The sequence below is a fragment of the Schistocerca gregaria genome, chromosome 1, assembly GCF_023897955.1.
Source record: "Schistocerca gregaria isolate iqSchGreg1 chromosome 1, iqSchGreg1.2, whole genome shotgun sequence".
In the NCBI taxonomy this organism is placed as follows: domain Eukaryota; kingdom Metazoa; phylum Arthropoda; class Insecta; order Orthoptera; family Acrididae; genus Schistocerca; species Schistocerca gregaria.
The window spans coordinates 591,493,659-591,507,895 of NC_064920.1; the positions used below are offsets into that span (position 1 = coordinate 591,493,659).

The 14,237-nt window shown below is 44.2% G+C and overlaps 1 protein-coding gene across 1 annotated transcript in view; it reads right to left on the reverse strand.

The window, feature by feature from the left end:
- Positions 1–444: 444 nt before the first annotated feature.
- LOC126357712 (uncharacterized) overlaps positions 445–14,237 on the reverse strand; it is a 28,457-nt gene continuing 14,664 nt past the window's right edge. The window contains 2 exon segments of the mRNA XM_050007481.1: positions 445–1,058; positions 1,061–1,705. Coding sequence (XP_049863438.1) covers positions 592–1,058; positions 1,061–1,705 — 1,112 coding nt within the window. The 3' untranslated portion in view covers positions 445–591.

The window sequence follows — 14,237 nt, forward strand, 5'->3', positions numbered from 1 at the left end:
ATTCTGATGCAAAACTTTTTAGTTATCTTTCCGCGGCCAAGCATTATCGTGTTAAAGGTGGACCGACAGCGCAGGCTTTGAAGATTTTAATTCCGCCTGTCATCATAATAACCGCACTTTTTACTTATCTTATTCTTTACAAGTAACATTCAAAAAAATTATCATTCAGAGGTAGAGCTATTAGACGTACGGTCGAAAGTCTGGGCTGTTAGCAAGTTGACTAGAAAGACATAAGAGGAGACGAAGAGTGTCTCATATAATAGAAAATTAGATAGAAGTGTGAAATTAATTGTGTTTGTTTTCGCATGTAGACGTAATTTAGAGTAATCCAATGTTGCTGTCCAATCACCAAACATGATGTAAAATAAATGTCTCACAAATAAAACCAAGGTACTGGATTGTTATATTGATACTGGTAGAATAATTTTCAGGTAGATATGGAGTTTGTGAATTTTTATTTCAGGATTAGATGTACAAAGACGGCACCAAGAAGATTCATTTGAATTATACATATAAAGAAACCACAAGACCGTACACCATCTGAAATATAGATATCCCAAAGTCAATACGAAGTGCTGCTATCTGAAAGGGTTAGGTAAGCAGAGAGTGCACAACGATGTTTGGCGCATCGGGCACGGTTGCCTTGAAATCTGCGTACTGGCAGCTGTACGAGTATCCCTTGCTCGTGTTGCTGGCGTCCCAGGACAGCCAGCTGATGTTGCGGCACACGTCTGGGCAGACTATGTAGTCAGGGGTTAGCTTGTGAACGTATGGGTTATTTACGCCTAGGAGCACCACAGCTTCTTTAGTGATCACATTGTACACGATCTTCCAGAAAATTTTCGGCACTGGAATATACCTCCTGCCGTGAGCATAAAGGTACAACTGCGTCTCGACATTATTCGCGTTGGGCAGCGTCGTGATGCCGTGAGTGCCCGTGTAGATTTCCAGGTCGACCAACCTGTTCTTAGCGTAGGAACGTACGTTGTTCTCCATGGTGTTCCAGTTGGCACTGTTGAACGAATTCCACTGCGGCGCGGCGTTCACGTAGAAGTACGGAGCACGAAATCGGACCTAGCGGCGAGGTGTCCCCTGGTAAGGAAGTTAGATTTAGAAATGTACCTGCTCGCCCTGGGACCCAGTAGTGTGGTGAACGTATTGACCTGCGTATTGAAACTGTACTGCATATGCATGTCGATGTTCCCGAAGAATCCGCCGCCCAACCACGTGGACTGGAACGTACCGTTTTGCTTGCCCCCTATGTTGGCGACCATTGTGAAACTGTCATAGACTGTATTGTAGGAGCGATCGTCGAAGCAGACATCAATGAGTGTGTAGAAGTCTGAGCCGACCTGGTAGCCAAGTCGGATCATCTGGTACTGACGTTTGCTGCCACACTTTCTGCCCGTCACCTGGGCCGATTGCTCTGGCGGGGACAGGCAGTCGAGGTCAGCAAAGGCGTATCGCCGTCTTTTGACTTTGAAAGTGGAGGCCGAAACGCAGGAGGCTGTCTCTTGCTGTCCATTGATGAGCCGGAGCCTGCTGCCAGGACACGCCAGGGTGATTTTCTGGTTATAACTGAGCGAGATTATTCCCGAAGAGTCTGGCTTCACGAAGCCGTGCAAGCCTTTTCTGCTACTGGGCATTAGCAGTAGTGGCTGTGGGTTGGGCGTCACGGATCTGTTATTCACGTCCACCAGGCAGCCTGCAAATTTGAACAGAAAGCTCATACTTGTTGCACCGATACATTACACTCGCAACAGGTTTTTAAAACGTTACAGTACTACAGCCGAAGTGTTCGCACACAGTATTTCATAAGTTTGAAATTACTACGTTAAAACATGTGTCGTTCATATGAGAAAAGTATCACAGTAAATGAGATCACGAGTCCATTGCTCTGTAATGCGCAATTACAAAAAAAGTTGGTCCGTAGTCTATTCCTAACATTGCTACATCTGTACACAGAGCAAGAAAGAATGAAATCAAGGACTAATTTAGAAATGGGAGTAAAATTCAGGATGGAGAAGTAATTACAAAGAGTAGATGATATTGTAAATCTAATAGAAATGACAATGCTCTTGGAACGTCTTACGCCTTACAGGCGTTCATAAATATGACGCCCATAAGCATTGTAATTTCATTCTTCAAGAGCTGTAAGATCACCAATGGGATCGGACATGTCCGAAAGAACAGATACCATCTTCATATACATAAGGTTCACTGGCCAATGATCTTCTTCAGCCGGCCGGGGAGGCCGAGCGGTTCTAGGCGCTACAGACTGGAAACGCACGACCGCTACGGTTCCAGGTTCGAATCCTGCCTCGGGCATGGCTGTGTGTGATGTCTTTAGGTTAGTTATGTTTAAGTAGTTTTAAGTTCTAGGGGACTGATGACCTCAGAAGCTCAAAAAAAATGGCTTTGAGCACTATGGGACATCTGTGGTCATCAGTCCCCTAGAACTTAGAACTACTTAAACCTAACTAACCTAAGGACATCACACACAACCATGCCCGAGGCAGGATTCGAACCTGCGACCGTAGCGGTCAGGCGGTTCCAGACTGAAGCGCCTAGAACAGCACGGCCACACCGGCCGGCACCTCAGAAGTCCCATAGTGCTCAGGGCCATTTGAACCATTTTTTTATCTTCAGTGCGGATGCACTCACATTGCCCGAACTCTTACGAGAATCGGTAGATTGACTGCCATGTGTAATGAATATAGTGGGCAGAGGCACTACAAGTGTAGTGTGCGGACTGCAAGTTGGACATATGGGTCTCACGCGTGCCAGAGATCAGTCCCTACAGTCGCAGTGTCCTCTGTGTCCTCGATGGCTAAGTCGGATAGAGCGTGTGCCATGTAAGCAGGAGAGCCCGGGTTCGCGTCCCTGACAGGGAACAGACAATTTCCACTGTCCCCGTTGATATTCATCAACGCCTGTAAGCAGCTAAAGGTATGGATTTCATTGTAATTTCATAATGGAGTGTATTATAGTTAAGTCACGGAATTAGATTACGAAATGGTAAACATTAAAATCAGTTGAAGAGTTGCAGCATAACTGATGACGGCAGAAGCGAAAATAAACTCGTCACTGACAAAAGCAAGTTAAGCACCCTTGAAAAAGAGAAACATGTAAACATCGATTATAAATTTGTTATTGAATCTTTTGTGAAAATTATTTATCTGGAGTGTAGCTTTATAATATTATAAAAGTGAAACTTAGACGAAAACCAGGACAGACGAGAGGCAAATGGAAGACATATTGTCACAACATGACTTATACGTATGTTATATTACTGAGATTCTGCCTCTCTCTCCTGCGTGAATTTAATGATATGTTGGTAGTTTGATGAAGTGGATAATGACGGGTTCGATACAGAACAGTTGTTACTGGATCACCAACAATACGATTTATTACTTAAAACATTATTCATCTCAAGCACTTTTTTAAATTTCCACAATTTAGCAATATTCCACATGCCGCCACACGGCACTGATCGGTTCACTCTGAAATTCAAAAGCTAACAAGCGCGTCGCCGATCATCATATAAGAAGCGAATTACCAGTTCCATCGGAACAATGCCTGCAAGCACATCGTCTGAGCTCCACCCGCCCAGACTTAGAATTACAGAGTCTGACTCCCTCCACTCGACTAAGCGGTCTAGTCCGGCAACCAAAATTACACGGTGTTCAAGGCACTGTCAGCGAGCTACGATTATTTTGGAGTGGTGCCTCGGCAAAACCAGAGGTATCTGAAGTATACTCTTACACTGTGCGATAATGCACATCAATAAATTTACGAGCCTATGTTACACACAATGATAAATATCTTGACGAGTGACAATATAAGAACCCCATATGGTGCTCAGAATAACACTGAATATTGGATATGTAGATTGGTTAACGAATGAAGATGTCTTCATTGAAACAGAGAGCAAAGAAATTTGCAATGCAGCCTGACTAAAAGAAGGATTAGATAATACATATGTTTTTGGATGGGGTCCGCCTTTAGCATAACATAATTTTGTTTTTTATCCCAAACATGTTTCACTGCAGTTGCAGATAATCAGTGGGCTTTTATTTTATGGTTGTTAAATATCAAGAATGTTCTTTACTGTTTGTATACATGTAGATATTAGCAATTACAGATTTTTGAAGAAAGACATAAAATTATGAATTCATACATTTTCACCACATGGTGTGATTTTCCTGATGTATTCTGTTTTTACAGTGACTGTTTTCTTTCCCAGTTCGTCATCTGCAACCATATACAATTTAATGTAGACAAATTATTTGAGCAAAAATTACGATATGGAAACTGTTACGGCTATGCCTGAAATTAATTAATTCTATGTGGAAGGTTTCGTGTGTGTGTGTGTGTGTGTGTGTGTGTGTGTGTGTGTGTGTGTGTGTGTGTGTGTGTGTGTGTGTGTTTGAGACAAAGTTAAGCAGTCGAGTGACCAGGCAAGGGACTTGCAGGTTAGGTTGGCATCCCTGTGTTTTGAAAGCAAGTATGTAGGCCTGGGGCAGGAAATTTTAAGACGTAATGAATTCAGTGACAACGAGCGCTCTGAGCCCCGAAGTCTAGGCAGTTTGCCATCCGATCACTTTGCTAAGTTGTTCAATCCGATTGTGTGCCTTCTAATCAGTATTTCAGAACTGTCTGTGGACAGTTCAAATAAAGTGCAGAAAGCCTTATGGCTGCTTTTTAGGTTTGACTCTCATACTGATGCCTGCCATTGCTTTAATCTTTAGCTAAAGGGATATTGGGTACTCTGGTTTCAGAAATCTTGAGACATCAGTATTCTATGGGGCGGTTGAGGGCAATTATTATAGGCAGAAAGTTGTCGACACATATGCTCAGTGAGGTTGAGCGGAAGTATTATTGGCAGGTTCAGACATCGTCGGAGATGTTGAGCCAATATATGGAACAAATGTTCACAGCCATGCTAGTCCTTGGATTGTCTATTAGTGAGTCTGATAGCGTTTTTAACATGTTGGAGGGCATGTGCCCTAAGGATCGATCACGTTTACTGTTTGTTCACCATCCCACCAACTTTGGTGAATTGCAAGAACTCTTAGATTCTATTGAGGCCCTCACTTATGGTGATGAGCAGCGTAGGGTAGATGTAGGTTTGGCACTGGTGCCTTCAGTTACCAGGGCTGACAAACCCTCTCTCAAATATGATTCACTCACGCGCAAGCGTTGTTTTCGTTGTTGCCTGCATAGCCACCTTGTACGCAAGTGTCAGGCTGTGCAGGCCTCGAGGTCTAACGGCTGACACTGTGGGAGATGCGGGGGAGGGAGGGGGGAAGAGGGGTGCAGGGTTCGTACATGTCAGAGATGGTCACCCCTTGGTGAACACACATTCAAGCTGCGACGAGGTCGTCGCTCCCTTACGTTTGTGTCCATCACGGACAGCGACCTCTGCGAGCATTATTGGACTCCAGCAGTTATTTTTTATTACTTGACTATAAGTGGTATTTGAAGTTTGTCATGTGTATAAATTATCTCCTGTGTGCCCCTGCCTTCAGAGATATCATGTGTCCAATCTGCAAGAGTTCGCTCTGGTTGGGGAGGTGCACAGCAGCTTGTACATTTGCAATTTTTTCTGGCTGGTTGAGAGATTGCAGGGCCCTCTCACTTCTGATTCGGTGTAGGGAATACGATCTAAGGCGATTTGACTTCTTACATTGTGATTTAATGGTGGGCAACAGTTTATGGTCTTGTTTGCGTGCTCTAGGGAAAGAAATATGGTACGATTTACCTGCGTTCAAAGGAACAGTGTTCCAACTTAAACGACTGCAGTAAAAGCACGGCGTTGGTGGGGCGACAAAGCGCGGTTTTTTCTGGAGAACGGTGAGGATACATTTCCAGACGGGCCGTGCCGCGGTCGCATTGTGCAGAAACACATTAAGCTTTGGCGCCAGACGTCCAGGTATACGGCCTAGCGCCGGAAAGTCGCCGACAGCGCATTGTAGGCCTTGTTAGAGAGAAAGCCGCCAAAAGAAATGTAAACGTTCTGCAGATGTCCGTGGGACAGGAAAACTGTGGCCCAAATGTCCAGACTCTGTTTCAAAACATCTTTTGTCAATGTGAGTTTATGGCCATTCTTTGCTAACTTTGAAATGGACGCAACAGGGGAGGTAACAAGCTGTTTATGGAGGGCTGTTATTCCACCCTGTATTGTGTTAGCAAAAGACACGGAAAACATGTGGGAAAGAGGCTGTGAAGCTGAATTTTTTCCGTTTTCTCCCAATTAACATTTAAGTCTCTGATTGGTCAAATCGCTTTGCAGTGCAAAGACCATTCACCGAGCTTAGAATGCCGGGCTCCAGCTCGTGATTGGCTTGTGTGGAAATGAGGGAAATCAAAGAAAGAGAAATGTGCTTTTGGAACCGAGCTGACGAGGAAATGGGGAGAAAGGGAGATCGGCACTCTTTTACAAGCCTCTTGTACTGACGCTTCGCTAGTAAAGAACTGCAGGTCTCTGCATAAACGGTGAGACTTGTGTCCTTTGCTAGGGCGCGACTTAGAGCCTGTGCCAGTCACCTTCCGAACCATCAGAGGTACTGCTTATATCATCATGGTCACAATGAGTGACGCGTGGGTGTACTTATATGTCTTGAGTTGGCCGTCTAAACATTGGTTTGGTAGACCAGCAAATTGGTCCACCTGCACACTGGAATCCATCAGGGTTTCAGAGGTTCTTAGGGAAGTACCTACATTCTGAATTAACCGAACACGAGACCGTGTACTTGCAGGAACGCGCATTTAATAACAGATCTCCGCAGTCCATGATTTCAGTCGCCGAACACATCATAGTGTGCCGCCTTTACCAGTAAGTCAGTAAAGTATTCGCTGCTGCAACATAGGGCTACAATACCTATTTCTCAGCACCCTGTTCTTTCGAACCATATTTTTCCTTTTTTGTATGGTGGAATATAGATGCTTGGTGGTGGCATAGTTTGATGCCATAACCTGGATTCTCGTGTATGAGGTGAGATAAAGCGAGTAGTGTTCTTGTTAGTGTCGTGTGTCGATCCCCAGCAGATGATTTTGTCCACCATAGATCCCATTTTAGTAAGGCTTTTGTTAAATAAATATTTTTTGTATGATGATTCTTTAATAATTTTGTTGTCTTGTCTTGTTTAAGATCAATAAATCGATTGTGAATTAGACTACAACTTCTCCCTGAGTTCTGATTAACAGTTCCTTCGCATTTTTATGGCAGTCTAGATCAGAAACATAAGGAGTAACTTTTTCATTTGGTGTCCACTGCGTGGATCTTTTACTTCATTAACCGTAATCTTCTTTCATGGTTACTCTCCTGGTTGTAAAGGACCTAGCAGTTAACGTATTGCTCAGTTGCGATTTTTTTCAAAGAACTGAGTTGTTCCTTGATTTTGCTAGTCGTGCCTTCTTTAAATTCTCGCCAGGTGAGAAGATAGCCCTCTGTTATTGTCGCCAACCAAGCGTCATTAATTCTATAACTTGTGAGACTGGGGAGTTTGACATGGTTCATCTTCAACTGGAGCAGGCCACACATTTGTTGGGTCTGTTGGGAGACTTTCCTGATGTATTATCTAATAATCTAGGAGTGACTTGTGTGATCCTATATGATTGATGATGTTCCTTTTCAGCAGTCTCCTTATCGACTTTCGCCCCCTAAAATGAATATCTTGAGGCTTAAGCTGGATAATACGTTGTAGGATGGGGTTATCAGGCCTTCTTCTTATGCCTAGTCGATTTTTCTTGTCCCCAAGGCTTAGGGTCAGGACTCCAGAGCAGTCATGAATTATAGGCTGCTGAATGATAAAGTTGCTTTAGAGTCAGTCCCCTTGCCTGAACTTCACAACTATTTCACATGGTTCCCTGAGGTGAAGTGATTCAATCTGTTTGACTTGAATCAGGCCAATTATCAAATCTCTCTCACCAAAAAATCTAAGCATGTCACAGCCTTTTGCACTGACTGGAACTCTGAGTTCAATAGGGTACCATTTGGGTTGGCCACCGGAGCTGCTGTTCTCTCTCGTTTGTTGGAACATGTCTAGAGGGACTTGTTTTCGTCTGTGTATTTTATTACCTGGATTACATGGTCATTTATAGTGTTTCGTTTGAGGAACACCTTTCCCATCTTAGACAGGTATTGTCGAGCTTTGTGATGCTGGATTGACCGTCAAGAAATCTAAGATTACTCTCGCCAGGAGTCAGGCTTCATTTTTGGGTCATCTAATTTCTAGCGATGGTGTTAGTATCGACCAAGAGCGAATCAAGGACTTGAAGAGGTCCCCAACCTACAACTAGGAGGAAGGTACCTACGTTTATTAGAATGGCCAACTATTTCCGCCGGTTCTTTCCAAATTTTGCTCAGGTTGCTGTCTCTCTTAATAACCTACCCAGGGACGGAGAAAATTTTGTGTGGAGCCAACAGTGTGCTTTTGAAGCTATTAAGACCCCTCTCCCCGGTGTTGGCTGTGTCCAACTATGGCAAGAGATTTATTGTACAGACCGAAAAAACACAGGGACTGCTGCGGTTCTCCTCCAGGAGACCAAGGTCAAAGACACTTTTTACTTTGCGTAAGGAGTCTGTCCGGTCCCAAACCGAATTATTTCAAGTATGAATGTGAGACATTGGTCATTCTAGAAAAGTTCCAATTCTATCTAGAACATAGGGTATTCGATTCAGAGACCAATAATCAGGAGTTAAGTAGGGTGCTGACCAGACCCGGAAAAACTGGTAGAATTGCGAGGTGGGCGTTCCAGATTTCAGCGTTTCGTTTTAAGGTGCGCCACATTAAAGGTTCTGACAATCAGATAGCCAATGCACTCAACCGCATGTTTGAGGAGGAAGATACAACTGAGGGAGATCGAGCCGATGGCTCTGATGAACTTGCTTGTACTGCTCTGGGCGAAGTGCCACAGTTATTTGCCGATCTTAAAATTAAGCAGGACCAGGATCCACTGTAGGGAACGATTAGTGGGCAATTGTCCAGGAAGGAGGTGCCCAGCTTTTCACTGAACAATGGTATATTGTATAAGCAAGTGGGTGAACCCGGGGGAATTCAGGTTTTGCTTGACTCTTGAGTTAGTCCCCTCCATCTTTCATTACTACCACCGTTCGCTGGTGGGTGGACATTTAGGCCTGTACGAGTCCTTGGCGAAGACCTGGCCGTCATTGTACAGAGATACCTGGCGTTTGGTTAGTGAGTGCAACTCTTGTAAAAGGAACAAACCCAATGACAACTCGCCGAGGGCGCTATTACGATCAGAGCGCTAACTGCACCCTATGGATAAAATCTTTACTGATTTTATGGGCCCCTTCCCCGTACTAAAAAAGGAAACCATTATCTCATTGTGGTCGTTGACCCATTTTGGCGATTTGTTTCGCTCGTTCATAGCCAAGGCGTTACTGCCGCTATTACTACTGGACACTTCACTGACATCATCTCCTGGTTTGGCACCCTTAAGGCTCTGGTGAGAAAATATAAAAATGCAGTAAATGAAGCAGGCAAAAAGGGATACAAACGTCTCAAAAATGACATCGACAGGAAGTGAAAAATGGCTAAGCAGGGATGGCTAGAGGAAAAATGTAAGGATGTAAAGGCTTATCTCACTAGGGGTAAGATAGATACTGCCTACAGGAAAATTAAAGAGACCTTTGGAGAAAAGAGGGCCACTTGTATGAATATTAAGAGCTCAGATGGAAACCCAGTTCTAACCACAGAAGGGAAAGCAGAAGGGTGGAAGAAGTATATAGAGGGTCTATACAAGGGCGATGTACTTGAGGACAATATTATGGAAATGGAAGAGGATGTAGATGAAGATGAAATGGGAGATACGATACTGCGTGAAAAGTTTGATAGAGCACTGAAAGACCTGAGTCGAAACAAGGCCCCTGGAGTAGACAACATTCCATTGGAACTACTGACGGCCTTGGGAGAGCCAGTCCTGACAAAACTCTACCATCTGGTGAGCAAGATGTATGAGACAGGCGAAATACCCTCAGACTTCAAGAAGAATATAATAATTTCAATCCCAAAGAAAGCAGGTGTTGACAGATGTGAAAATTACCGAACTATCAGTTTAATAAGTCACAGCTGCAAAATACTAACGCGAGTTCTTTACAGACGAATGGAAAAACTAGTAGAAGCCGACCTCGGGGAAGATCAGTTTGGATTCCGTAGAAATGTTGGAACACGTGAGGCAATACTGGCCCTACGACTTATCTTAGAAGCTAGATTAAGGAAGGGCAAACCTACGTTTCTAGCATTTGTAGACTTAGAGAAAGCTTTTGACAATGTTGACTGGAATACTCTCTTTCAAATTCTGAAGGTGGCAGGGGTAAAATACAGGGAGAGAAAGGCTATTTACAATTTGTACAGAAACCAGATGGCAGTTATGAGAGTCGAGGGACATGAAAGGGAAGCAGTGGTTGGGAAGGGAGTGAGACAAGGCTGTAGTCTATCCCCGATGTTATTCAATCTGTATATTGAGCAAGCAGTAAAGGAAACGATAGAAAAATTCGGAGTAGGTATTAAAGTCCATGGAGAAGAAATAAAAAGTTTGAGGTTCGCCGATGACATCGTAATTCTGTCAGAGTCAGCAAAGGACTTGGAAGAGCAGTTGAATGGAATGGACAGTGTCTTGAGAGGAGTATATAAGATGAACATCAACAAAAGCAAAACGAGGATAATGGAATGTTTTCGAATTAAGTCGGGTGATGCTGAGGAAATTAGATTAGGAAATGAGACACTGAAAGTAGTAAAGGAGTTTTGCTATATGGGGAGCAAAATAACTGATGATGGTCGAAGTAGAGAGGATATAAAATGTAGACTGGCAATGGCAAGGAAAGCGTTTCTGAAGAAGAGAAGTATGTTAAGTGTCAGGAAGCCATTTCTGAAAGTATTTGTATGGAGTGTAGCCATGTATGGAAGTGAATCATGGACGATAAATAGTTTGGACAAGAAGAGAATAGAAGCTTTCGAAATGTGGTGCTGCAGAAGAATGCTGAAGATTAGATGGGTAGATCACATAACTAATGACGAAGTATTGAATCGGATTGGGGAGAAGAGAAGTTTGTGGCACAACTCGACCAGAAGAAGGGATCGGTTGGTAGGACATGTTCTGAGGCATCAAGGGATCACCAATTTAGTATTGGAGGGCAGTGTGGAGGGTAAAAATCGTAGAGGGAGACCAAGAGATGACTACACTAAGCAGATTCAGAAGGATCTAGATTGCAGTAGGTACTGGGAGATGAAGAAGCTTGCACAGGATAGAGTAGCATGGAGAGCTGCATCAAACCAGTTTCAGGACTGAAGACCACAACAACAACAACAAGGCTCTGGTGAGTGATAACACTCTAGCGTTTGTTTTTAAGAAATTTAAACAGTTCTGTTTTCGCAATATCGTTACGCACATCATTACCACGCCATTTTATCCTCAGGCGTCCTTCGTCGAAAGAGTGAACCATAATCTTAAATCGTCCTTTATTATATACCATGATAAGTCCGCAAGAAAATGGGATACTACCCTCCCTTGGCTCAACTTTGCGTTTAATATCGCTCAACACAAAGCATCGATAGCTGATCCTGTCGCCCTTCTGTCGTTATATCCCCACAATTTTCCACAATCTAATTTTTGGAATATTAATGATCTTCTGCCCGCATCTATCACTTCTGATACCCTTAAGGAAAATTGCCAGTAGGTTAGGAGAAATATCAAATCAGCCCATCGTTGACAGGCAGAGCGCTATAACCAGGACAGACGTCCTTTTGAGCATAAGAGGGGGTTAAGATCTTTGTTAGGAACTACCCGGGATGATTCCAGGATGGCAATAGACTTGGTAAGTTTACCCTTCCTTTATCAGTCCATGTTCAATTGTTGTGGTTCTAGGGCCGGTTAGTTTGCTGGTCAAGGATTTAGCCACTAGCAAGAGCCTCAGAATCCACCTTAGTCAAGTTAAGCTGGTTATTTGATCTTTTTGCCTTTTCTCTGGGTGCGATAACACAAGCGATATCGTGGCACCCTTTTCAGATGCGGAGAGCCTCGAGCGATCGCGTGCGGAGATCCATCAGTTGTCCACTACACCACATCATCAACACACCACACTGCCCAACGCCCAAATCAACGAGGCCCGCCAACGGCGAGACGGGGCGGAAGGCAAAATACCACCAGCTCGGTGCGAGTCCAACTGCCGAGCCGACCGCGCGCGGCCCCCCGCGAAAAACGCTCCAGAGGGCAGCAGCCGCCTCAGCACCTGCCCAGACCGAACCAGACGGAAACAAAAATACAAGTCGCTATCAATAGTGCCAGATACGCAACGTGCCAGAGAAATGGCACAGTGGGATGTTAAGTAGATGGGACCTGGATAAACTGAAATCACCAGAGGTTGTACAGAGTTTCAGGGAGAGCATTAGGGAACACTTGACAGGAATGGGGGAAAGAAATACAGTAGAAGAAGAATGGGTAGCTTTGAGGGATGAAGTAGTGAAGGCAGCAGAGGATCAAATAGGTAAAAAGATGAGGGCTAGTAGAAACCATTCGGTAACAGAAGAAATATTGAATTTAATTGATGAAAGGAGAAAATATAAAAATGCAGTAAATGAAGCAGGCAAAAAGGAAAACAAACGTCTCAAAAATGACATCGACAGGAAGTGAAAAATAGCTAAGCGGGGATGGCTAGAGGAAAAATGTAAGGATGTAGAGGCTTATCTCACTAGGGGCAAGATAGATACTGCCTAGAAGAAAAATAAAGAGACCTTTCGAGAAAGGAGAACCACTTGCATGAATATCTAGAGCGTTGATGGAAACACAGTTCTAAGCAAAGAAGGGAAAGCAGAAAGGTGAAAGGAGTATATAGAGGGTCTATACAAGAGCGATGTACTTGAGGACAATATTATGGAAATGGAAGAGGATGTAGATGAAGTTGAAATGGGAGATGCGATACTGCGTGAATGCGTGAAGAGTTTGACAGAGCACTGAAAGACCTGAGACGAAACAAGACCCCCGGGAGTAGACAACATTCCATTAGAACTACTGACAGCCTTGGGAGAGCCAGGCCTGATAAAACTCTACCATCTCGTGAACAAGATGTATGAGACAGGTGAAATATCCTCAGACTTCAAGAAGAATATAATAATTCCAATCCCAAAGAAAGCAGGTGTTGACAGATGTGAACATCACCAAACTATCAGTTCAATAAGTCACAGCTGCAAAATACTAACACGAATTCTTTACAGACGAATGGAAAAACTGGTAGAAGCCGATCTCGGGGAAGATCAGTTTGGATTCCGTCGAAATGTTGGAACACGTGAGGCAATACTGACCTTACGACTTACCTTAGAAGAAAGATTAAGGAAAGGCAAACCTACGTTTCTAGCATTTCTAGACTTAGAGAAAGCTTTTGACAATGTTGATTGGAATAGTCTCTTTAAAATTCTGAAGGCGGCAGGGGTAAAATACAGGGAGAGAAAGGCTATTTACAATTTGTACAGAAACCAGATGGCAGTTATAAGAGTCGAGGGTCATGAAAGGGAAACAGCTAGCACAAGTGAAGAAGCTTGCACAGGATAGAGTAGCATAGAGAGCTGCATCAAACCAGTCTCAGGACTGAAGACCACAACAACAACAACAACAACAACAACAGCATACGGAGATGCGTAAATGTTTACTGAAAGTTAGACGTTCCTATAAGCCTATCTTCATGTGTCGTAACTCCCTGCTCTGCGCTGATAGGTAGCACACCGCGCCTACTACACGTCGACCGTGGCGCTCGGGGGTCACAGCACCAAGTTATGACACCTGAAGATGGGTTTATAAGACCCCGAAACCGGTCGTGTATGAATAAAAAGAACTTTACAGCTGAAGCGGTATTTTCAACCTCTGGACTTATACACTCCTGGAAATGGAAAAAAGAACACATTGACACCGGTGTGTCAGACCCACCATACTTGCTCCGGACACTGCGAGAGGGCTGTACAAGCAATGATCACACGCACGGCACAGCGGACACACCAGGAACCGCGGTGTTGGCCGTCGAATGGCGCTAGCAGCGCAGCATTTGTGCACCGCCGCCGTCAGTGTCAGCCAGTTTGCCGTGGCATACGGAGCTCCATCGCAGTCTTTAACACTGGTAGCATGCCGCGACAGCGTGGACGTGAACCGTATGTGCAGCTGACGGACTTTGAGCGAGGGCGTGTAGTGGGCATGCGGGAGGCCGGGTGGACGTACCGCCGAAT